At 43.6% G+C, this 23,347-nt stretch overlaps 3 protein-coding genes across 4 annotated transcripts in view; 2 read left to right on the plus strand and 1 right to left on the minus strand.

Annotated features, from left to right (window-relative positions):
- Positions 1-14,835, minus strand: part of TNFAIP6 (TNF alpha induced protein 6) — a 36,860-nt gene extending 22,025 nt beyond the window's left edge. Inside the window, exon 1 of one of the 2 annotated variants that reach the window (XM_021297832.2) lies at positions 14,753-14,835. The gene's annotated coding sequence lies outside the window, so the exon portion shown is untranslated. Of the gene's footprint in view, positions 1-31; positions 107-14,752 lie in introns of those variants that run through there. The other variant, XM_065070210.1, reaches the window with a different exon arrangement.
- NMI (N-myc and STAT interactor) lies at positions 6,021-15,017 on the plus strand. Its single transcript, XM_065069580.1, is given in 11 exon segments — positions 6,021-6,211; positions 7,258-7,308; positions 8,869-8,950; positions 9,211-9,365; positions 10,628-10,735; positions 12,034-12,196; positions 12,552-12,559; positions 12,775-12,873; positions 12,962-13,154; positions 13,805-13,911; positions 14,817-15,017. Coding segments are annotated over 10 exon segments (1,161 nt in total). The 5' UTR covers positions 6,021-6,211; positions 7,258-7,263.
- A 2,679-nt stretch (positions 15,018-17,696) lies between these two features.
- Positions 17,697-23,286, plus strand: RBM43 (RNA binding motif protein 43). Its single transcript, XM_065070209.1, has 4 exons — positions 17,697-17,925; positions 20,547-20,745; positions 21,264-21,358; positions 21,440-23,286. Exons 1-4 carry the CDS (start codon positions 17,923-17,925, stop codon positions 22,172-22,174), a joined length of 1,032 nt encoding a protein of 343 aa, XP_064926281.1. The 5' UTR covers positions 17,697-17,922; the 3' UTR covers positions 22,175-23,286.
- The last annotated feature ends 61 nt before the right edge of the window (positions 23,287-23,347 follow it).

Raw genomic sequence — 23,347 nt, forward strand, 5'->3', positions numbered from 1 at the left:
ACCCACAACCCATGCAATCTTATACCCATACCCTGTCTGTGGCGATATCCCGGTGATGAAGGACGTGGGGTTTCCACAGAACAAGGAACAGCCGTTAGTCAACCCTGGGCTTCATGTTCTGCCTTGCAATAGAAAAAGGGTAAAAGGAAATGAAGTCCCTGCAAATACCTGCAGGCGATTCTTCAGCATCCCGCAACTTGGGCTCTTCTAGAGCCTGAGGGACAGAGGCAGAAGTTGGAGAGAGAAGCTGCATTCTCTGCAAATGTGAACTTTTCAGTTTCCTTAACAATTTTCCCGGTTAGGTTAGGTGAGATAAGGCTTGCAGAAGATAAGACTTGGAATATCAGAACATAATTCATCAAATCCCGTGGTATGTCTGAACTAGGGATTGAGACGAACTGCCCAAAACAGTGGTCTTAACGAACTGAACCTAATGCATTGAATTTGCATTAACAGTTTTTCAGGCAAAATGACCTTTCTTCACCATTCTGAGTTCTCAGGTTTTCCAGTAATACGTCAAGGCCAAGGCTCTATAACACTGGGGTTACTCTGCTTCCCAGAGATATCTTTTACATAAGCAATTCTCACGTCCTAAGTTACAGGTATTTACTTTTAAATTCAACTCATTTGTACCATGGCTTTCTATTTAAGACAGGACCTTATTTGCTTCACACTCAATAAGTGTTTCTTCCATGAAGAACAACATGTATCAAAAATTTTTTTTGAAATTAAAAAAAGTGGGAAACCTCACAACCGCTTTCCAAAAGCATTTCCAGAGAATAAGGCGCTTATTTAAATACACCCCAAGAGATTACATTGATAGAGTATTCATTCAGAAATCCTGCTGACTATGAAGTTTGGCAAGAAACAGAAAAGATTTTGCTTTCCTATGGACAATTTCAGAATCTGTCAATCAGGTCAGAGACAGATCACAGAAACATTTTGCCCTGTGTACCGGTCTGCGCTATGGCCAGGGCTCAGCCTGCGACACACCTGGCAACTTCAGAGACGATGATTTTATTCCTAAGGAATACAAACAACCTATTTCTATTCATTCATCAAATCAAATCAAAGCATAGACTAATACTATTGACAGGCACAGCTCCTATATCCCTCTCATTTATGTCTTCTCAGTGTAAAACAGCTTGCACGCTAGAATTTATGCTGCCTCTATAAACCAATAATCCTCACTGAAACGCTGCTATTGGAAAGAAGTATTTCATTAACACGCAGTGATTTACGGCCACAGAACTGCAATGTGATTCAAGCCTAACAACAGGCGTCTCAGATGATTTCTGCTTCATTGTTTGCTTTCGAGCGGCCCTGCTGGGACTATTTCCTAAGCCGCTGCATTGCCTCATAGCGCCGTGTGCTGGGACACACATCTCGGGAAGCTGAAACGTTCCCAAGTCTTGCTGGACACATTGCAGAGCCCGTCCTGTACAGAATGCAGATTGGTGTAGAGCATCGATTCTGCTTCTGTGGGAAACGGACTTGTACATTTATAAGAGGCTGATGTTTGACATCAGGTGCTGGATGCTCATTGTCAGGTATATTTATTTCTCTTGCCTTGTGGAAAAAAAGGACTATGTTTTGTGGTGCCTAAAATGTAAGGCCCCTTGAAACAAAATCTGGAACTTTGTTTCTGGCACTGAGGCGCCCTGTGCCACACCAGACAACGAGGCTGTGTTCTGACAAGTGCTTTAAGCCACATTGCACTGGCAGCACCACTGAAATAAGTTGTTATTCACCCCCGCGGAGCCTCCTGACCCTCCTGGGATGGCACACTGGTTTTTGGCCACAGGATGAACCGGAATGGAGAAATGAGCCAGCTAAAAGCAACTTTGTTCAGGGTCAGTTTTTAAGCTGGTTATTTCCCAGTCAAGATCACCACATGCCTGCACGAACACTCAGGATAGGGGAGAAATAGAGGAATAAAGGTAGATAGCACAGCTTCTTCAGAGACATCACCAGCCCTGTGTGCTTGGAGTCTCTTTGACTTCAAGGTTTGATGAACTACAGACTTTGGTATCTCAGCAGTGAGACCCAGAACTATCATCATGGGATCACTAAGGATGGGAGGTGGTACCGCAATCATAGATTATTGAGTCCAACCATTAACCCAGCACTGCCAAGTCCACCTCTACCCCATGTCCTTGAGAACCTCATGTCCGTCTGTCCAGCCCTCCAGGGCTGGTGACTCCAGCACTGCCCTGGGCAGCCTGTTCCAATGCCCCACAGCCCTTTGGGGAAGAAGTTGTTCCAAATATCCATTCTGAACCTCCCCTGGCACATCACTCCCTTCAGGCTGGGTGGCTGCCAGACAAAGTGCAAAAGACTGGGACACCTGGGTTCACCAACGAGAGGTCAAACCCACTGCTCCCAGTTGCTGGAACAGTGCTCTGACCACACGATACTTGTTGCCCTGGTACATGGGGTCTCTCTTCTCTCTCTTATAATGTGTGAAAGCTCGGAGAACTCAGGAAAAACAGCTTTGATAAACAGGAATCATGACTGTACCCTGCTTTATTAAGGAATGTATTTGTACAATAATATGTGGACAGAATACATGAGCAGGTCCTTAAAGAAGAACCTGAAATTCTAATTCCTTTTTTCCAGGCACTAAAAATCTACAAAAACACACACCATCTTCTAAACTCGGCAAATCCTGAAGACAAGCGGGGAAGGCATCACTAGCCTCTCTTGGCCAGGTTTTGAAAGGAAGCACAAAATAAACTGGACAGCCATGGACCTTGGTTCTGCCAGAGCGTGAAAGTACCATACACGCCATGAGAACACCTCAGCTGTTGAATATGGCTTTGAAGTGTCATCAAGCTAAATCAGAACTGCCAACATTAAGATGCTACTACACCTGCCCGGAGAACAAGGCTGCTTTGCAGCTGGGGTACCTGAAGGATGAGATGGGCACCAAGCAGGGTTTTCATTAGGATGGTTATGATCTAAGCATCTAAATTCCTTTGATTTCCTTCTTTGGATCTGTTCTAACTTTAAGTCAACCAAAATATTCGCCCGCTGAAGGTAATGCCATGAGATTCTTCACAGTTACTGTCCAGAAGCTGAGGTATGGTCAGACTGGTTTGTACCAATAAAAGATAAACTTCCAGCTTAATCAGAGTATTTCCTGCTGTGGATGAGTCTGAATCCTACGCTGCCAGAAGGGTCATGGTTTTCTTTTGAAGTTTCCAGGTCAGGCTTCTAGGCCCATCAACAGTTTCTTAGACTTTTGACGAACAAGTCTGGTACCAATGCAGACTGCTCAGGGAAATCCTGAGAGTTTTAAAGCTTCGTGTACTCTATGCTGTATTTTACTGCTTGACTTTCCCCCTTAGTTAGACTCTTCAGAGTTACAAAATCAATGCTCTTCCCTTTACTCTGATTCCGAAGTGGTTAACAGCATGAATTCACAACACTCAGAAATCAATGAATGTATCGACTCCAAGTCAACTCCATTTCAGTTCAGGAACTTGGCCCAGTTCAGCATCTCCAAGAGATGTCCTTCACCAAACAAGCACAAACAAGCTGTTCAGCTCACATCCCAAAGCAGGTCGAGTAAACATGTTGGTGTTGCTGCGTTCCCTGGAGTTTAGAGAAATAAGGGTCTTTCAGATCAGCAGCAACTTCCCAACGTGACCAGGGTTGCTGGAGAGCAGCCTGCCACTCTGACATTTAAACTGAAATCTGATGTACTTAGGTCATCATAAAATCACCTCCTCCTCCCTGGCCACTCCAGCTAAACCTCTCCCTTTTACTCATCTCATTAGTAACCAGCTTTGTGTTTACAAAGCAATAGTAAACATAGTTATCCATTGTCAAGGCAGAAAATAATTAAAAAAATATCTCTAATACAAGGTCATAGTTTCATCCACTTATCTTAAAAAACAGACATGGACATCTGAACCTGCCACAATAATTACCCCATGGGTAAAACTCCCACTGAATTCAGTGGCACAAGGTGATTTCTATCCAAGCAGGATGCAAGCCAAGATTCCTTTGCTATAGCCAAGAAAAGCAAAAGTCCTGATAACCTTTGTGTGGCTTCTCTCATGCTGAGCCCAACCGATTTCACTGCAACGTGTGGCTCCTGCTTTTCTCTGACAGAAATCCACATATATAACAGAATAATATGTAACAGAAATCCACATCTGCTAAGTCACAAAGTCAGCTTCTACTCCTTCTCCAGCTATTTGGCATATTTTGAATTTTTGTGGATTAATTTATTTAACAGTCTGCAAAATGCTTCGGCCAATGAGTACAAGTCTGTTTGCAGTTTTGAAGGTAACATTTAAAAGATCAGTCAGCTTAGTTTTAAAGGAAACCTGAAAGCGATGTGCTTTTGTCTTTTCTTGGCCCAGGACATCGCCTACATTTTGTTCACGACTGGAATGCACCTATTACAAGTATCAGTAAGTTTTAATTCAATCAGCTGTGTCTTGGATACAATTTTGGATGCTTCTGAATCCCAGAGCTAATGGTGAAAGATGTCTGAGGTGCTTTTCTTTCACCCATCCATGCTCAGCACCACACTTTGTAGCTGCCACCTGACAGGTCCCATCACGAGAAGCCCAGTTTGTCCTGGCAGCACAACAAAGTGAGTCATATCAGCTCTCTCAGGATCTGTAAGAGACTCTTTCCTTCAGTTACCTACATGAAGAATGATCATTCAGTAACCAAAGCCTTTTACCCTTCAAGGAGGACCCAGTACTTTGTCTTCCTTAAGCCGATCAACATGGAAATCTAAGCTTTTTTTTCCCCAAAGAAATTCTGCCCTGAAATCTCTTTAGCAAATGAGTGCCCACTGGATAACACAGCGAATATTCACAACCATAATTCCCCTCACACCAGTCCACTTCTCACGACTTCTCTAAGCTGACCCACACACATGCTGAAGTTCTCCTTCCCTTCTGCTCCTACGCTGACACCAGCACTTGTGGTCACAGACCTGGGAACCGGTCTGGCCAAAACTGGGGCTTTATGTGAGGGGTGGAAAGGAGGTAGTTGTCAGATTGGGGCTCCAATCCAACTCACCCAACGCTATCGCCAGCCAAAGGACTTGAAAAAAAGCTCAAGAGACCTTAAACACCACAGAATGAAGCTGGCATTGCTCACAGACTGCCCAGCCAGGACTGTGTTGCCTAATTCTAGGTGTGTCTGCCACGGATCATTTTTATGAATCTCTGCTGAAGGGTTTATAAATCAACCATGTGCCTCTTGGAAGGAGGATGAAGCCTTTTGCTGGATGAGAGATGGCAGCCACCCCTTACTCCAGGACCACACCTCATCTCCCTGACCTGAGATGGTGGGATCCCTGTGAGATGGTGGGAACCCTTTAAGACGGTGGGATCCCTCTGAGATGGTGGTGGGGTCCCTCTGAGATGGTGGTGGGGTCCCTCTGAGATGGTGGTGGGCTCCCCGTGAGATGGTGAGAACCCTCTGAGATGGTGGGAACCCTCTGAGACTATGGGATACCTCTGAGATGGTGGCAACACTCTGAGATGGTGGTGGGTCCCTCTGAGATGGTGGTGGGTTCCCTCTGAGATGGTGGGTTCCCTCTGAGACTGTGGGTTGCTGCCACCCCAGGGAAAGGACCACCTGGCCACCACCTGCCACTTGGTTTTCCAGACTTTTTCCATATTTTTTTTTTAATGTAATGTGGCATCTCCATCAGCAAAGGGTCTTTCTGTCACTGAACAATTTATAACTTTTGCCACCGCCCAGCAAAGAAGGGTTATTCCCAAGAACACAAACATATAATCCCATAGAAAGTGGTTTCAATCAAACCAACAAATAAATAAACAAAATCCACCAGAATTAGCCTGAGGATGCCAAGTCTTAGAAAGAACTAGAGGCCAAAGCTGAAGCTTCCAGCCCAATGAGATGGGTGAAAAAGGGGTAAAACACAAGGGAGGTGACGGTGGATCAGGAGCCTTCGTGCCCCCCCTGAGGGCGCAACAACCAGAGCCTTTCCCGGCCCGCCCGCTTCCCACATTTTCTGGCATTTTCCCCGTTTTCTGTAGCGCACACGGACTGATTATCAGGGACTCCTCGGGGCTCGGCAGCCGAGGGCGGGTGTGACACAAGCGGGAGGACGGAGCCACCACCTTCCCTACGTCATTTCGGGGAAGAAACCGAAAGCGGCGCCGGAGGCTGCTGGGCAGGGACCCGCGGCTGCGACCCAGCGCTCCGGAGCTGGGTAAGTTGTGCGGGTCCTGGGCTTGTGTCCTCAGCCCCGGGCTTGTGTCCCCGGCTCCGGGCTTGTGTCCCCGGCTCCGGGCTTGTGTCCCCATCCCCGGGGAGGCCGCTTGGCTCCCGGCCGCTGTCCGTGCGAGCCCCCGGGGAGCTGCGAGCCCCGGGCCGGGCAGGGGCTGCCGGAGCTGCGGGTGAGGTCGTGAGGAGCCTTGTGGGTCCCCAGGGTCACAGGAGAAAGTTTGGGGACACAGGGACAGGCCCCAGCTGCCGGGAGGAGCCAAGGGAGGGTGTTTTTCAATCATGCTTTCATTTTTCCCAATTCAGGATTCAGTACATAAGTCGGTACATTTTGGTTGCTTAACACAAAGCAGATTCCTGGATCATAAACTGAACACAACCTCATTGTCAAACTTCAGGGGTACAGAGGTGTCAGGTCAAAAACAAGCTCAGAATTCCCAGGGGGGAGGGTCAGAAATGTCCCCAGGTCCTGGCAGCTGTTGTGTCCAGTTCAGGGTGTGAAGCTTTCACACTAAACCCAGCATCCAAAGAACAGATCTGCTTGGGAACCTGTGTGCCTTAGCACCCGGCTTTGTCAATCAGCGGCCTGTGAATGTGTCTAAATTCTTTTTTTATCTGCCTCCACAAAATGTTGTGGCAACAGATTCCGGATTTTTATACTATCTGCAGTGTTTTCTTTTGTGTTAAGCCGGTTTAAGGGTTGTATCTCTCAAGCACAGAGCATACAGGATGTTAGGCAGGTGTCTAACAGAGCAAAAGTAGCATAAAGGTAAGTACAAAAGTTTCATAACAGAAAAATTAAGCTGTGTACACATGTAGAATTCCTCACACGTCTCTGGCTTTTATGCTTAGTAAGCAATGAGGCTTCAGATATCCAAGATATATCACTTTTGCCTATAAAATGATACAACACTGACACTGAAAAATTCGCTAAGCTCGACACAGCTTCTCATATTCCTTTCTGGTATTTTGTTGTGCCACAAAAAAGAGCCAACGCACACAATGTTGTAATGTTTTTTCCTGTTCCCTCAGGTTTCAATGGATTTAACAAGTCCGCCACTATCTTTACAAGATAATGGTTTCGTAAGTATTTCCTGATGTGCTGCCTGGAAAAAAATATCCGTATTTGACTGTAGCATCTCTGAATGAAGGTTTGTGCTTGGGCTGCTTCTGAAACTTCTTATCTTCTTCCATCCTTTAATGCTTTGGACTTCCCTCATTCCCATCTCCTCTTTCCATAGGGAAAATCCCATTCCAAAGTGTCTGCATTCCAGAGTCTGTTAGAATTTCCCTGTCCTACCTCATGTCTCTCTGTGGAGGTTTCTTAGGGGAATTTCCCTTTTCCTGGTGCCTCCCTTGATTCAATTCCTGCAGTTCGCTAAGCAGTTGGGATGGGACTTTCCCTGGGATTTCTTGCATTTTCCTTGTTATGTTTTCCTTCTTCCAGGTTCAAAACTGTTGCCTTAGACCATTTTTCAGGAAAAAACACACATCCTTTCTTATCCGCTTCCAGCTGTGGCACGTGCATCCTTCTCCTTTCCTGCACTCAATCCCTTGAGCAAAGGAATGTTTTTTCCCGGTTTTAAGTTAGATGCAGACAGGGATTTCCCTGTTGCTTAACAGGCATTTGAAACTGGACAAAGTAGTGGAAAAAATATTTTGTGTTTTATTGTTTTTAGGAAATACCCAGCATTACCAAGGGATTTGACGAGATTATCTAATATAGACCTTTTCCATGCCTGAATTTCATGGTTCACATTCAAGTGTTATGTAATCTTAAGTAAAAGGGAGGGATTGTTTCAGCAGGTCTCTTTGGATTTTTTTTTGTCTGTCCTGCAGAATATTGCAGCCATAGAAACAAAACAGAACAGGGAAGATTTTCTCTCTTCTTGGGCTTTTTACAGTTGTCGTTTTCCCTTGCTTGTGAACTTCTGCCCTGAAGTACTTGAATTCAGAAAAGCTTCTTTCATCACCTTTCTCCTGCTCGCCGATACCTTTTGTTGTCCAGTCTCCCTCATCTCAGAACCATCCCATTTTGAATTTTTGTTTCTCATTAGGCCTGCATATTCTCTCTACATTCTCTTAGAGGAACTGCTGAGAAAGCACTTAGATGAACATGGGTGGTTTGAGGGGCTTAGTTCTCCGTGGAAGAACATAGGCACAACTTGCTTTTATTATTTCTCAAAATGTTAGCCTGTGAATATCTTCAGTTGGGTAGTTAGCAAATAATGACTGCTGACCTGGATCTTAGGTTTTTGTCCTGTATAGCCATTAAAATGGATCAATGGTTTGGCCTAAGTGTCTGAACGCTTTTAAAAAGAATGAAGAGGTATATGCCACTGTCTGGCATGCAGATGCTAGGAAGATTTACTTCGGAAATACAATTGATCTCTCAGAATGTTTGACTCACCACATATCTTGCCTGCATAACTGGAGAAAACCAGCAAATGAGCACACAGGCAAAATACACTGGACTTTCATTAACGGACATTCATTGAGAACTACCATGGCAGAATGCGTCATCCAACTCCAGAGGGTTTCTTTCTCTTTTCTGTTTTGAAGACTCATTTGAATTGTTTGCTGTGTCTCAATTATTGCCTAAGGGAAGGGAAAACCTGTGTGTGCCTCTTCTTTTCTCTCCAGAGTGTGACAACCACTGACTCTTTTGGGACACCGAAAGATGAGATGGAAAGACTTAAGGAAGAACTGGAGAAATGGAAGGCAAGTTCTATAAAGCACACAGATGGGTGGAAATAACCTGGAAGATACTTGGAAGATGTTTAGTCCACCCTTCTAAAACCAAATCATGTTTGCCTGACTTGTTCTCTATTCCTGCTTGTGTTGATCTCAGTGGTAACTACACTTGTAAGTCTAAGAGAAGTATTTATCCAAAGTCTTAAAAATAAATAAATATAAAGGGCTTAAGGTTTGGTTCGTTCCCGTGGAAGAGAAAAAATAATAAAGAGGTTTTTACTATCCAGGAAGAAGTTGAAAAAGCTGAACAAGCAAAAGCTGACCTTCTACTCTGTAAAGTAAGTGCTGATGAAGAGTATATTAAAGCAGAGGAGAAGCTGATACAGCTAAAGAACCTCCAAGAGAAACAGCACAAGGACATGATGATGTCTAGGGACACCTATGAGGTACGGAGAAAGTTTACTCCTGGCTGTGAGTATTTGGGGAGTTGGGAAGGAGGTGTCGATTAGAGAAAATAAGAGTAATATTTCCTTTTCAGTTTAAACAGCTGTACCAGTTTGCAGACTGTATGACTAGAATGTTCTACACATAGTTTTCCAGTGGCAGATTAAGAACCAGTGCAATAAAATAAGACTTATGGTAATGTTGGAAGAGTAAAGGCAAAACTGAGGCCTGTTTTGTTTAGAAGATGAAGACCAACCATTAACCCAGCACTGCCACATCCACCTCCACCCCATGTCCTGAGAACCTCATGTCCGTCTGTCCATCCCTCCAGGGCTGGTGACTCCAGCACTGCCCTGGGCAGCCTGTTCCAATGCCCCACAGCCCTTTGGGGAAGAAATTGTTCCTAATATCCAATCTAAATATCTCCTGGCACAACTTGAGGCCATTTATTAAAATGTAATTAATAGGTTAAGTACATGCAGGTTGGTGTGAGATTTTCTGGAAGATGTTTTTCATTCTCCAGTCACAAATATTTGGATTTTAAAGCCAGAAGAGGTCATTATCTTCACCTGGCTTTTGTTTTACATCATCTTCAGCTGATGGGAACTGGTCTAAATGTCTCGAGTGATTAATGACTTTAAAAGAACCATCTTCTAACTGCGTATGGCTGGTTGTGACTCCATCTGCTGTGTTTCCTTCTTGTTCCGTTGTGTTCCCGTGTCAGGGAATACTGGATTTAGTTACATGGGCTTTATGCCCACTTAGGATTCATTGGTGTGGAGGGTGCGTGTAGCAGACAGGGGGTAGAAGAAATGTTCGCTCTTCCTTGCTGAAGGAAGATAAAGAGGGAAGAGTAGGAGTAGAAACTGCTGAACTTGACACAAAAGGGAATAACAGTTTCCAGGATCACACATGGTACAAGAAAGAAAAGGTCTGTGTGTTGACATAGGCTCTGACCTTACGCGTGTGTATAGGGAAATGACATAGCAATGGAAAGCGCTGTGCAATTTACGGTAAACTGTATGTGCTTGGAAACACTAACGCCTTGTTTCAAAACCTCTCCTACTGTAATTTATTTTAAAACTGCTCCTCGGTGAGTGAATTTACCTTGCGGTAGTTAAAGCTACGCAAAAAATGTACTGTGCACGGCTGTCATGTAGGATAATTAAAAGTTGAAACTGTTTCTAATCTCTACAGATTTTGTTGAAACGTATTTTTGCCTTCTGTGTGTTTCATTTTGCATTTTATCCTCGTTGGGCTGTAGAGAAAAATCTTTGCACTAAACCAAGGGAACGCTGAGCTGAAGAAAGAGATTGACAAGCTGCGGGGGGACCTCGCAGGGTGCAGTTCGGTGCTTTCGCGGGCCGGGCAGGTAAAGTTGGAAATAGTTTGCAGTTTGTCTTTTGGAAAGGTGCATTTTCCTTTTGTCAGTTCTAGACTCTTGGGGCCAGTGTTCAGAATTTGAACCTCCACTGATTTCAATATAAAATATAGCTTGAAGTTTTGGGTTCTCTTATCTGGCAAGATAATGTGAAGCAGGTTAAGGACATGGAAACAAGTATGTGACATATTGAATACATGAGAGGAATGAAGGCAGAAAATTATTAAATGAAAGACACTGGAATAAAAAATAGACATAGCATTAGTAATTTTCAGGTATTTCCATTTTCCATTTCTTGGGCAAGAGGATGGAAGAAAGGGAATATGTCCATTATATGGCAAATGTAGCATTTATTTTAGCCTACATTGACTTCATTATAAGCTTTCTCATGTTACTCCAAATCAGAAGTAACTCAATTTGCAGCCAGAGAAGGAGATTCTAAAGGATTCTAGAAGGGGTGAAGAGGAACCTGCACCCTGTGTGTGAATTATCTTTAGGAAAAGCGTCTCTTTCCATGGGCAGCAGAGGGAATGGAAGGGAAGCAGCTCACAGATAAGATGCTCGTTTTGCAGATACGTGGCAGGAATTCTTTAATTACTCTGGTCATTTTATCTTGACATGACAAGTATTTTTCTTCTATGTGGGTTTTACTTTGAAATGGTTACGTAAAGGGGAAAAAAGAGTTATCTGAAACTCCCTCAAGTCTATCAAAGCAGCTTTTCCTAACCAACGTTTCCATGAACAGCTTTAATCTATCCTAGTTAGAAAATACTTGGATATTCTTATCAATTTTACTAAGATGGCAACAAATAAGGCGGTGGATTAGCAGACTTCCCATTGCTGTAGAGCAGTGATGCAATTAGGCAAAAATAAATTGCAACACAAATGACTCTGATACTTGCATTTTGCAAATTTTCGATAGCAAAAGTACGCTACTTCTGCAGGTGAAAATCTCTGTGGACTTCAGTTGAATGAGTACTGTATAAGGTCAAGTTGAAGTTCAAAGTTAATTCAAGGGAAGAAAAGCCCACCTCATTGACAAAATTCCCAGGAATAGACAAGTACAACTAATCAGTTCAGTTAGAGGAGTTCTGCCTGTTTTACCAGCCATGACTTCAATCTGCTTCACTGTTAAACTTCAATATGCACATATATATATATATGTGTGTGTGTGTGTGTGTGTGTGTGTAGCACTTCAAGAGAAGACTACAGTTTATGTTTCTGTTCTGCAATAAATTACAGAATTTGTTGGGTTTGTCTTTTTTTCTATCTTGATTCTAAAATATTAGATTAAAAAAAAAGTAGCAGAAATGAAAATGAAGTTCAGTCACATGGAAGACATGAAGGATGATTATCCAGATGTGAACACTCACTGCGTTTTTGGTGTAGCTACAAAAATCCCATTCAGACTGAATCAAAACCAGGCCCTGCTCACTTTTGAAGATGAAGAAGGTATGATGCATGTTTTAAGTATAAAATTAACGTCTCTGACATATTTCATTGCCAAAGGGAAAATATTTACATCAACATTTGGAGAGAAAACAAGTCAACAACAGCCAGAGAAAGAATACACAGAGAACGGTTCACTATTGTGTACCAAGCAGTAGAAAATAATCCTTGCAAGCACTCTGCATGTTTTGGTTGGATTACCAGATTTCTGCTCTCAGCTAATACAAGCAACACTTGGTGTTTGAAACTTGGAATATGTTTCTACCTCCCAGAGTATTGTCAAGAATGGTTCAAAATGTTTTGGCAGCAGAATTTGATTGTTTTCTTTACTCTGGGCAGCGCCTCATTCCAACAGCAGTTACGTTGGTGAAGTGTACACATCAGGTGATGGGGAGATCTGAGATGAGAGAGGGATGGTGAAGACGTGGATAATGGGATCTGGTTGCCTAACTTTTATTTATTTGTTCTTTACTGATGCTAAAGGAGATTTTGCTTAAGAGACTGGGGAATAGTTTTGGTTTTATGATGATTCAACGAGGCTTTTCATATCTGAAAACTTGTGATTTTCCTTAATTACCCAGAGACTGATAAAGATGGGTAAACATACTGTGAACCTGGACAGCAAAATAACAGATGTGCACGTGAAGCCTTTTACACTTGAAATGGGAATCAAATTTGAGGTAATCAAATGAAAGATGAAACCATAAAGATGTGAACTTGCAGTATTTAAGAAGCTTTAGATTCAGGTTTTGGGTGTTATTTTTTTAGCTCCATGTCACTATTTCTGGCAAGAAGATCAACGTTTCAGACATACCCGAGTTATCCATTCCTGAGGACTGGATGAGAGACAAGTTAGAGCTCAATTTCTACAAATCTAAACAGGGAGGAGGAGGAGAAGTAGAAAACGTGAGCTACGACAGGCAGTCTGGAACAGCTGTTGTCACGTTCCTCACACCCGGAGGTACAGTGTGCGATATTTTGTTAGCGAGATGTACGGGCCAGATTGTCCATTCTGCGTTACACTCCATTCCATATTACATTCTGCATTAACTTAACCACTGAATGCAGCAAAATCTTGCCATGAAGAGTTAAGTAGATGAGGAAAAGATGTGGGTTCACCCACCCATCTGTAAATAAAGCAGTATTTCATCATGTTCCTTTTTGATCAAACATGACGTGATATGCAGTTTGTGAGCTTTATTTCTTTCTTTGTCAAAAGCCTTTTTTCTCTTTGCATTGCTTGACATTCATGTTGCAAAAAAAAAGAAAATGAGGAAAATGTGTTTGATTTTAGCTCTTGTTTCATTAGAATGAAGTTAGACAGGCATTCAGATTGCCCAACTGTATGAAATTCTATGAAGATCAGTGGAGCCACATCCATTTAGAGCAGCTGCTTCAGATTTATTTCAGAAGCTTTTGTGGCTATTTAATGATTTTGCTTTTTTGGAAATGCCAAATAAACTTTTCTCAAAATGCATATGGAGAATGTAGAAGGGTGCTACCATATATTAGCTTCTAAATCCATACATGAAAGATGAGTCTGTTCTTTGATATGCTTAGAGAATGCATATCAGATTACATTACTCCTCTTTTTCTCATTCTCTATTACAGCAGCCAATGGCTTTGTGAGATGTACTGAATATCCCTTCTTTGTAAATGGAAGGTGCTACAGGCTTTCTGTTTCCCCAAACAGCTGCACACACTTGGAAAAGTTTCAGGTAAAAGAATCTAGCCCAGGCTAAGCCCTAAACAGAAGAGATACGTGGGAAATACGAGATGTGGCAGCAGCTTTTGTGTCATGCACTTTGTGAACCTTCATAGCAAGTGTGAGTCTGCTCTGCTGATAATCTGATGGTTTGCAGTGTGAAAGTTGTAATTTATTTCTAAAAGGTGTGTGTGTCTTTCCTTGATCAAATTGTATCATTGCTTACCATAATGTCTGTGCTGGACAGGAAACAGATACTGAATTGTTTGTAAAGCAGGTTAATAATAGACACAACAATGCTTTTCCAAGTCGCAAAGCACTGTCATATTCATCCCTAATGAGAAGCCTTGTTGATAATCTCAGTAGAGACCCTTGTTGTTCTAGCAAATATTTGCTCATTCATTTTTCATTCATTCATTCATTCATTCATTCATTCATTCATTCATTCATTCCAAATAATGACTTCTTCTCCTGTAACACGAGTTTGCTTGCTCATCATATTCTCACCAAAATTGTCTTTTACGTTCTATGAATAGATTGTAATCAAGTCAGTATTGTGTATATAATCAGGCCTTTATAATTACAGCATTGACTGTGTGTTTATGAGATACAGCAGCATCCTTTGCAGGTGTGTGTCATGTATTGCATGGATTTTTCTGGAGTGATGCTGCCCAGAGTCATCAGAGATCCCCAAATCCAGTCTGGGGGCATTAAGGAGTGCAGGACACACCAGTTAAGGCAGCGTATTGAACTCTGCAGTGTATGATAGAGTTTGGAACTCCTGCTATTTCCAGTGACAGAAATACACCCCACTGTCCAAACTCGTAAAATATAATCAAAGATCCGAGCCCTACCTGATCAAGGATGTTTATTCTCAGTATCTGTCAGTGCCTTCAGTTGTTGTTCTTTCCTCAACAGCTCTATTGTGGTGTTTCCAAGAAGACCATTCTGTTGAAAGGAATTCAAGAGATAGAAGATGATGAAGAAAGCATACAGGACATGATTGAAATTCATTTTCAGAAGCCTAGTAATAATGGTGGGGAAATAGAGAAAATCAAATATGTATCAAAAGGAGTAACATGCGTTTGTTTTGAGGAGGATACTTAGAATGCCACATAGGAAACTGGAGGTTGAACTGATGAAGTTCCAATATTTTGCTTCATCAGAGGCATAGGAAGTTATGCAGACATTGTACTTTAATGCGCTGAAACTTGTATTTGAGAAAGAGGAACTCCCTGTCTTTCTGATTTGTGTAACGGCACAGACTTTGCATAGAAATTCAGTAAAGCTCACTGGTGTTCCAGAGGTTCCTGATTAAAGTCATAGGAAAGGCCTTTACCAGCACTTTAAACTTTCTGCACACTGACAGATTTTGTATCCTGCAAATTTTAGACAGGTCACATAATACGAAGTGGGATAAATCTATTCCTTCTTACATTTTGGGTACAAAAGCCATAGGTAATCCCAGTCAAAAGTGTCTTCCCAGACCTGCTTTTTTGCAGTGCCAGAGCTTCAGAAGGTCTCTCTGACAGAACCCCAGGCCTGCTGAGGTTGCTGTGTGCCACCAGAACTCAAATACCTGCGAGCAATTACCCTGTAATTTCACAAAACCTGCATTATCAAATTAGTGATGAGAACAGGGAAAGGGAGAGTGCAAAACCACCACAAATCTACTCAAGAAATTGCACCTTGTAGGAAATGCCATGGCAGCCATAGAGCTTTTAGCTGTCGACACGCAGTTACTTCTCCTAGGGCCTAACGCAAATTCTGCTGAGCTTCTGATAAGTTAATAGCCTGATTTATTGTTTGGATACTTGTTTCTACGATTACATTTTTCCTCATTTTTGTCCATGATTTTGCTTACTTGAAAATATTAAAGAATCAAGATGATTCTCTATGTAAACCAGATTGCTTTATAGTAGCGCTGTGCCTGAGGTCCCTGTTGTGGTGCGTGTGAGTGGCCTGACTGCTCTGGCAAGGTGTGTAGAGAGAGTTGGAAAAAGCCATATACAGTTCAGGGTAAATTAATTTTTCAGTGTGTAAAGTCCCCCTTTTGTTTCCAGTTCATCCTTCCAGCTCTCATTCTAGAATATATTTGACATAACACAAAGTACAAAGTAAGAGGAGGATTTCTTTCCCAAGGAGGAGTGTTTTTCCTTTTCTGCTGTTGTCCATTTTATTTGCTGCCCTTGAAGGTGAAATGGCTTGGCAACAATAATCTTAACTTCAAAGTAGCATGGGTCCAACATTGCAAATAATGTATTTTCATAGTATTTGACATCTTATGCAGAAAAGGGACAATGCACCAAACTAGTGCAAGAAGAGCACTAGATATCTCAGGTATTATTCTTATTCTAGAGAAGCTGTTAATAGATAGGGTTGAAAATGGGAAAGTAAAAGGCTGTGAGCACCACAGTTAATTCTGAATTTAGTGTTGGGTGAGATACATGTGACTGTAGCACCTCTTACCGTTTAGTGCATGCAAAGACATGGATTGAGTGCCTGATAATTATGAAATAATTAAAAAAAAAAAAAGTAGTGCTGGAGTATTTACAGAGATTGTGTACTTTAGCATGTAACAATCTTAAAATGTTGATGAGATCAAGTTGCCTTAAAAAGAATGGGGGGAAAAACCTGTTAAGGTAAAAAATGTAATGAATTTAAATTGTACCTCCCTAATAAATGTTGAGAAGCAAATACTTAAAAAAGAAAACATTTAAAATTCTCATGAGGTATCATGGTGTGGGGGAGTAGAGAGCAGCTACAGGTGTTGAGTAAATAAAATCCAGATGGGCCTTTAAGTAACATTGTAAGACAATCAGTATTTGTAAATGTCTCAATTTTCTCTCTGATGAGTTGATTATACTGTTTACATTTTAAAGCAATAGTGGTGCCACATAAAGGCTGGAAAACAGTTTTAATTATGAAAAACAAGAATACAGATTTCAGGTGATGCTTCTATAAATGGTGATATCCTTGTTTCTACCTACCAGAGTAAATTTATCTTTGACTGGAAGTATGAAGATGAGCTGTGACTTTTTTATGTCCATCCTTCATTCAAGTACTTCACATTTTCACAGCTGCAGTTTCCGCCACGAGCAAACCTCGCTGTCCAGGCGGTCAGAGGGCGCTGGTGTAGGACGGGGTGGATGCCACAGTGGCCGTACATGTTCTGGAGAGCCCTTGGTCACCTTCTCTGTGTGTGAGGAGCTGGCTTGGGCAGCCCCGTGCTGAGGAGACACAGTCAGGGGTATCAGGCATCACAGAATCGTTTTGGTTGGAAAAGACCCTCAAGATCATCGAGTCCAAACATTAACCTAACTCTGGCACCAAAACATGTCCCTGAGAACCTCATGTCCGTCTGTCCAACCCTCCAGGGATGGTGACTCCAGCACTGCCCTGGGCAGCCTGTTCCAATGCCCCACAGCCCTTTGGGCAAGAAATTGTTCCCCAGATCCAACCTCAACCTCCCCTGGGCAACTTGAGGCCGTTTCCTCTGCTCCTGGCGCTTGTTCCTGGGGAGCAGAGCCCGACCCCCCTGGCTCCAAGCTCCTTTCAGGCAGTTCAGAGATCAGAAGGTCTCCCCTCAGCTCCTGTTCTCCAGCTGAACCCCCTAGGTCTCTCAGCCGCTCCCATCACACTTGTGCTCCAGCCCCTCACCAGCTCCGTTCCCTTCTCTCCACTCGCTCCAGCACCTGGACGGTTTTCTTGGCGTGAGGGGCCCAACACTGAGCGCAGGGTTAGAGGTGCGGCCTCACCGTAAGGACAAGCCCGGACATGCCGGTCACGGTGCGTTGCCTCGGGTGGCGGCGTTCCCGGACCCCGGGGAGCTCCGGCCATTTCTGGTCAGAACCAGGAGGGATTTCGCTTCCCCCGGCCGGCGGGAGGCGGGACCGACCCCCCCGCCCCTCACCCCCGGGAGCGCGGGAGCCGCCGTTTCGGTTTCGGTTTCACGGCCGGGCCGGGACAGGCCGAGCCCTCCCGCTCCTCGCCAAGTTGGGGACACCGCGGCGCAGCGACCGCCATGGCAAGTGCGGGAGGCGGGCAGGGCCGTGTGGGGAGCGGGGCGGCGGAGACAGCGACCCGCGGAGGGGCAGAGCCTGTGCCCACGGGGGGTTCGGGAAGGCGCGGGGGAGGCCGGCGGACGCGCAGCGGCGCTCCCCGGGCTGCGGGTCGGGCCGGCCGGGGCGGGGGGAGCGGCTTTGGCCTGGTAGGAGCTTCCGAGCGTTCAAAACGATGGCGAAGTGAATAAAAAGTGAATTGTGTCCGTCCCCCGGCTGGTAAACAGCCGGTGCTCAGCAGCGCTGCAGCCGTCGGCCCCGGGCTCCCCCTCGTTGCTGGAAGGGCTTATTTCCTTCCCAGAATCACACAATCACAGTCAGGGACTGGAAGGGCCCTGGAAAGCTCATCCAGTGCAATCCCCCCATGGAGCAGGAACACCCAGATGAGGTTACACAGGAAGGTGTCCAGGCGGGTTGGAATGTCTGCACAGAAGGAGACTCCACAACCCCCTGGACAGCCTGGGCCAGGCTCTGCCACCCTCACCGGGAACAAGTTTCTTCTCGTATTTAAGTGGAACCTCCTGTGTTCCAGTTTGCACCCACTGTCCCTTGTCCTGTCACTGGTTGTCACTGAGAAGAGCCTGGCTCCATCCTCCTGACGCTCACACTTATATATGTATATTTTTTTTCATAACTATGAGAACTGATGAGGTCTGTGGGTAAGACAAGGTTCTTAGGGACATGGGTTAGTGCTAGAGTTAGGTTATGGCTGGACTCGATGATCCTGAGCGTCTCTTCCAACTGAAATGATTCTGTGATTCTAAGTGTTCACAGCCGATCTCTTGTCAGTGTGGATTTGTGCCACGTATTTCCCAAGAAACGGTGAACACGTGGCCTGACTGGGCACGGAACGCTGCGGTCACCGCTAGCCAGCAGGGCTGCTCGGAGAAAAATAGAATCATTTGGGTTGGAAGAGACCCTAAAGATCATCGAGTCCAACCGTTTCCCCAGCCCCACATCCCTGAGAACCTCATGTCCGTCTGTCCAGCCCTCCAGGGATGGTGACTCCAGCACTGCCCTGGGCAGCCTGTTCCAATGCCCCACAGCCCTTTGGGGAAGAAATTGTTCCCCAGATCCAACCTCAACCTCCCCGGGCAACTTGAGGCCGTTTCCTCTCCTCACTATCACGTCACATTGTCACCTCCAGCAGCAGCCCCTGAACGCAGCCGTGTCGGAGAAGTGATTCAGCACAAACCAACTCTATATTCATGGGATTTTTTTTTCCTAACCCCAATAGTAGGCACGAGCGTTGCTGCAAAACACCAGCTGGCAAGGTGCAAGATGCTGTCTGGCAGCTGAGTGCTCCCGCTCGTGCCCGGGCGGCTTCAGCGTGAGAAAATCCTGCATAAAACCCTGTCAATCTTGGAAGCACACGGTTTATATTCTCCTCATGTTGTCTCATTAGAACAGAAACTTGCTTTCGCACGAACATTACCATCAAAATAATTGCCTAATATAATTAAACCTCCTGGCTCTTTAAATGTGATGGGTGATAAAAAAAGATCTCAAAGTCTTTATGAATGGAAAGCTTGTGTGGTTGCAGAGTCTCATTGAATCTGTCTCCTCACCCCCTTCAGAAACACTGTGGTTGATGGTCCACAAGGTTTTGGATTCACGTCAACAAAGCATTTGCCCCTGGCTTTGTAACTGCTGTGCTCACCCTAATGTTTTATGCAGCCCAGGTCCAGAAGAAACTTTGTACGAGAAGTCTGAAGAATTTAGATGGAGTGACTGACCTCCAGTACAGTCGCTCTGAAGTTATTGACAGTTCGTTCCCATGGACACTGCCATGCGGACATACTAATGTATTTTATTTCTTCCAAAAAGTCAATGAACTGTTACAAAATTTACTTAGTGTTCCACCATTTACACAAACTTTTCTGTGATACTCCCACTGAAATATTACTGTTTGTGTCTATTTAATAAGAATGGAAAGAAAACGTGCTTTTCTCAACAAGACATAGATGCAAATCGTATTTAGGATGGGTTTTGTGTTTGCAGCATTGGGAGGCTTGGCTCTGATGAAGATCATGTGTGTAGTCAGATGTTTTACGCACTGCCGGTCTCGGGTGACGGGGATTTTGTTCTTCCCACTTAACAAGGTTTTATACGTTTAATAAGTGAAGAGATGAGTCAGATCACAGCCCGAGATCCCAGCTCTCATGAATTTAACACAAATCTGACCTTTCCGCTCTGCAAAGACAATCCTTATGGAACAGTGCATGCCATTACATTTTTTCATTCCCTTTAAATTTTCAATAGTAGATACAGAGCAAACAACCTTATCAGTGTGACACTGGACCTTTCATTTGAGAAGCTGTTAAATTTAGTTCTTATTTTTGTGGCTTTAAGAAGATACTGTGGTAAATTAAACTTAAGGGTGTAAATTAAACTTAAGAGTCAGGATATATTTTACTGCACGATAATGAAAAGGTGCCTGGGGGAGTCTGGCATTTACTGCAATCTGATTCGGCGGATTAATTAATTAATTAGCTACTAAATGCACGTGTTGTGTGTGCCAAAGGGAGTCGCTTTGGTGATGGCGGGTCCCGCTTTCCTTCACGGTGTGCCGTGTCTCTGTGCGCAGGCTACAGGACGAGCCGCTAAACCAGCGCGGACCGTTGTCGTCGCTGGCGTTCCAGATGGGCTCCTGCACGACGAGGTCATGGCCGACATCCTCGTGATTCATTTCCAGATGTCCAAGAATAACGGGGGAGATGTGGAAGAAGTAACGTATCCGACAACGAACAAAGGAGTTGCGTATGTGACTTTTGAAGATCAAGAAGGTATTTAATATACTGTAGTAAATATAGCTGTCCCCCAAAGAATTAGCCCTGGAATGTTAACCTTAAACCAAATTATTTTAAATTGTTAACTAGTACTGGAATGTTATAGAGCTGTGAGACCAGCACCTCTCTGGTAAGTTTCAGGTAAGTTTAGGTAACCTGGTAAGTTTTAGGATTTTGCTTCTGTTCAGTGAAGTCATGACTGTGAAGGAGCTTCATGCAAAGAGTTTGTTATATTTGTTTTTAGGAATAAATCTATACCCTCCATAACAGGTATGATTTTTGAAGTCAGGCCTTTGAGAATAAGTCTCTGCCAATTAGTGTTGTAAGAAGACAGGCTTCTCTCTCTCTTTGAACAATTTTGACTAATGCATGAAAGTATTGAATCACCTGTGTGTATGTATGGGAGGTTGTTAGGGAAAGCATCGAGAGGAAAACGCGTGTGAAACTCTCCCCCATCAGACTGGCAATGGCGCATTATCTGACTGGGCAAGAAGTGAATCTGGTTTTCTCTTTAGTTGTAGAGAGTGTTCTGAAGAAGGATGAACATCGACTAGAAGACAAGAGGCTGTCCAGATACTACCCGCTGAAAGTAACTCGTTACTGTGAAAATGTAAGCTGATTTGTAGTTTATCTAGTTGTGCTTCCATTGCGATGTTAACCGTTATTTAACTTCTCTCATTCAAAATTCTAGGTCTTCAGCTCGGTCACATGTGTCCTCAATATGTCTGTTTTCAAAGATCAATTTGTTGTAGAAGATCTGATAGAAGAACTTAAAAAGAAGAGCACAGCTTTGAGCTTTGGTCCTTTGCAGGCCAATGGGCACATTTCTGTTCAAGGCTCATTTCCAGCAATCACATTGCTGAGAGACTTTCTGTTACCGAAAGCAAAATCCCTTTCAGAGAAGGACAAAAGAGAAGAAAGTAAATCCCATCAGAGAGCAAAGAGGAGGCCACAGCAACACACGGAGACGAGTAATTTTGTTCGTGATGCAGATGGGGAGAAACAAGTGGTGGTTCTTGACACAGGCATATATCACTACATGAAGTACTTTTTTCCCAGGACATTCCAAGCAAATGATGACGTCATAATTTCTGACATCACTGATGGTGACATAACTACAGTGTACCTTGAGAATGCTGGAAGCAGGTCTGATGTTGGACAGCTATTAAGAGTCAAAGAGAGAATTGTAAATCAGTCTATAAAGCTCCATAAAGCTTTACGTAAAGAGAGGGTCTACTGTAAGGAGCACAGCAGAGATGAAAAGCGGAGATATACACAGGTGTGTGACAGTCTAAAACCCCGTTTCCCTTATGTTTTGACCATTCTTTATGGTCATTGCATCGATGTGATAGGAAATCCTCCTGAGATTTTTGAATTCATGAAGGAAGTGAACAATAAGATTCAGAACCCGTTTCCAACCAGGTAGAACATTTGCGTTCATGTTGTTTACACATTGTGCTTCTCAGAGACTGTCCTGGTGCAACCTCTGCACCTCTGTCACTACAGACGTGTCACCTTCCTCCTTCACCACCGTGAGGGTGAATAAGCCTCATGAGCCTGAGTTTTGTTTCTTTGTGCAAGGAGATGACCACTGAAAAACAGGAGCCTTTATCTACAGAAGGAAGTTCTCATTGTGGGGATGCACACTGGAGGGGATGGAATGCTTATTCAATTTACCGGCTTGTTGTGTCCCAAGAAGGACCTTAGAAGGTAGCACTGGAAGTTCTTGACAGTAGAAAATAAGCAAATTTGTTTTCATAGGAGCAATAATGTTTGTTTTGGTTTGTTTTTTTGCCAGCTCTGATGCATCCGCAGCATCCCTTGGCAGCATGCTATTTCCACATGAAAGTATTTCTTTTTTTCTCCACAAAACCAATCAGTTGCTGTAATTAAGAGCAGAAACACCCTTATGCTTTATTAATACTTTCCACTTTTGTTTTTCAGACCAGTGCTAGAGGTTGGGACAGTGGAGTTTCTGCCACCTTTGTAAGATACAGACAATCTAAGGAAGACTTAGTCAACATTAGTGGCTCTCTAAGTGGAACACTGCGTTTCCCTTTGGTTAGGAACCGTATAAATAACTAGAGATAGTCAGGTTTTGATAGGTCTCGATATGTGCGTGGCTAAAAAAATATGTGTATTGTTTTAACTTTAAAGAGCTATCAGAACAATACCGGTTTATGTCTCTCTTGCCCTTCGATTTTTATTCCTGGGGCTAAATGCCTGTGGTTAAAACTGAAGGCTGGTTACAGAATTCCATCTTCGTAAAATCAGGGCCAAATCTAGTCCACAGAAACGCAGCAACTTCGGTGTGGTTTTGTTTTTCCAAAGGTAAACTTCTCCTATATCCATTACAGGGTTCCAAATGCCCATCTTAATTTAGGCTTTTTATAAAACCAATTTAGAAAATAACTTTTATTTTGTGATATCAGTGTGTTCAGAATAATTTGTCAAAATTCACAGAGCACCAACTCTTTTGTGTTATGTACCGGAAAAGTTGTAAGTTCTTATGCCAATAAAGAAATCGGTTATACGAAATATTGTGTCCATGTTCTTTTAACCAACATCCAGACTTTTGATTGGAAGCCCAAACCTAAAG

The sequence above is a fragment of the Columba livia genome, chromosome 7 (genome assembly GCF_036013475.1).
Source record: "Columba livia isolate bColLiv1 breed racing homer chromosome 7, bColLiv1.pat.W.v2, whole genome shotgun sequence".
In the NCBI taxonomy this organism is placed as follows: domain Eukaryota; kingdom Metazoa; phylum Chordata; class Aves; order Columbiformes; family Columbidae; genus Columba; species Columba livia.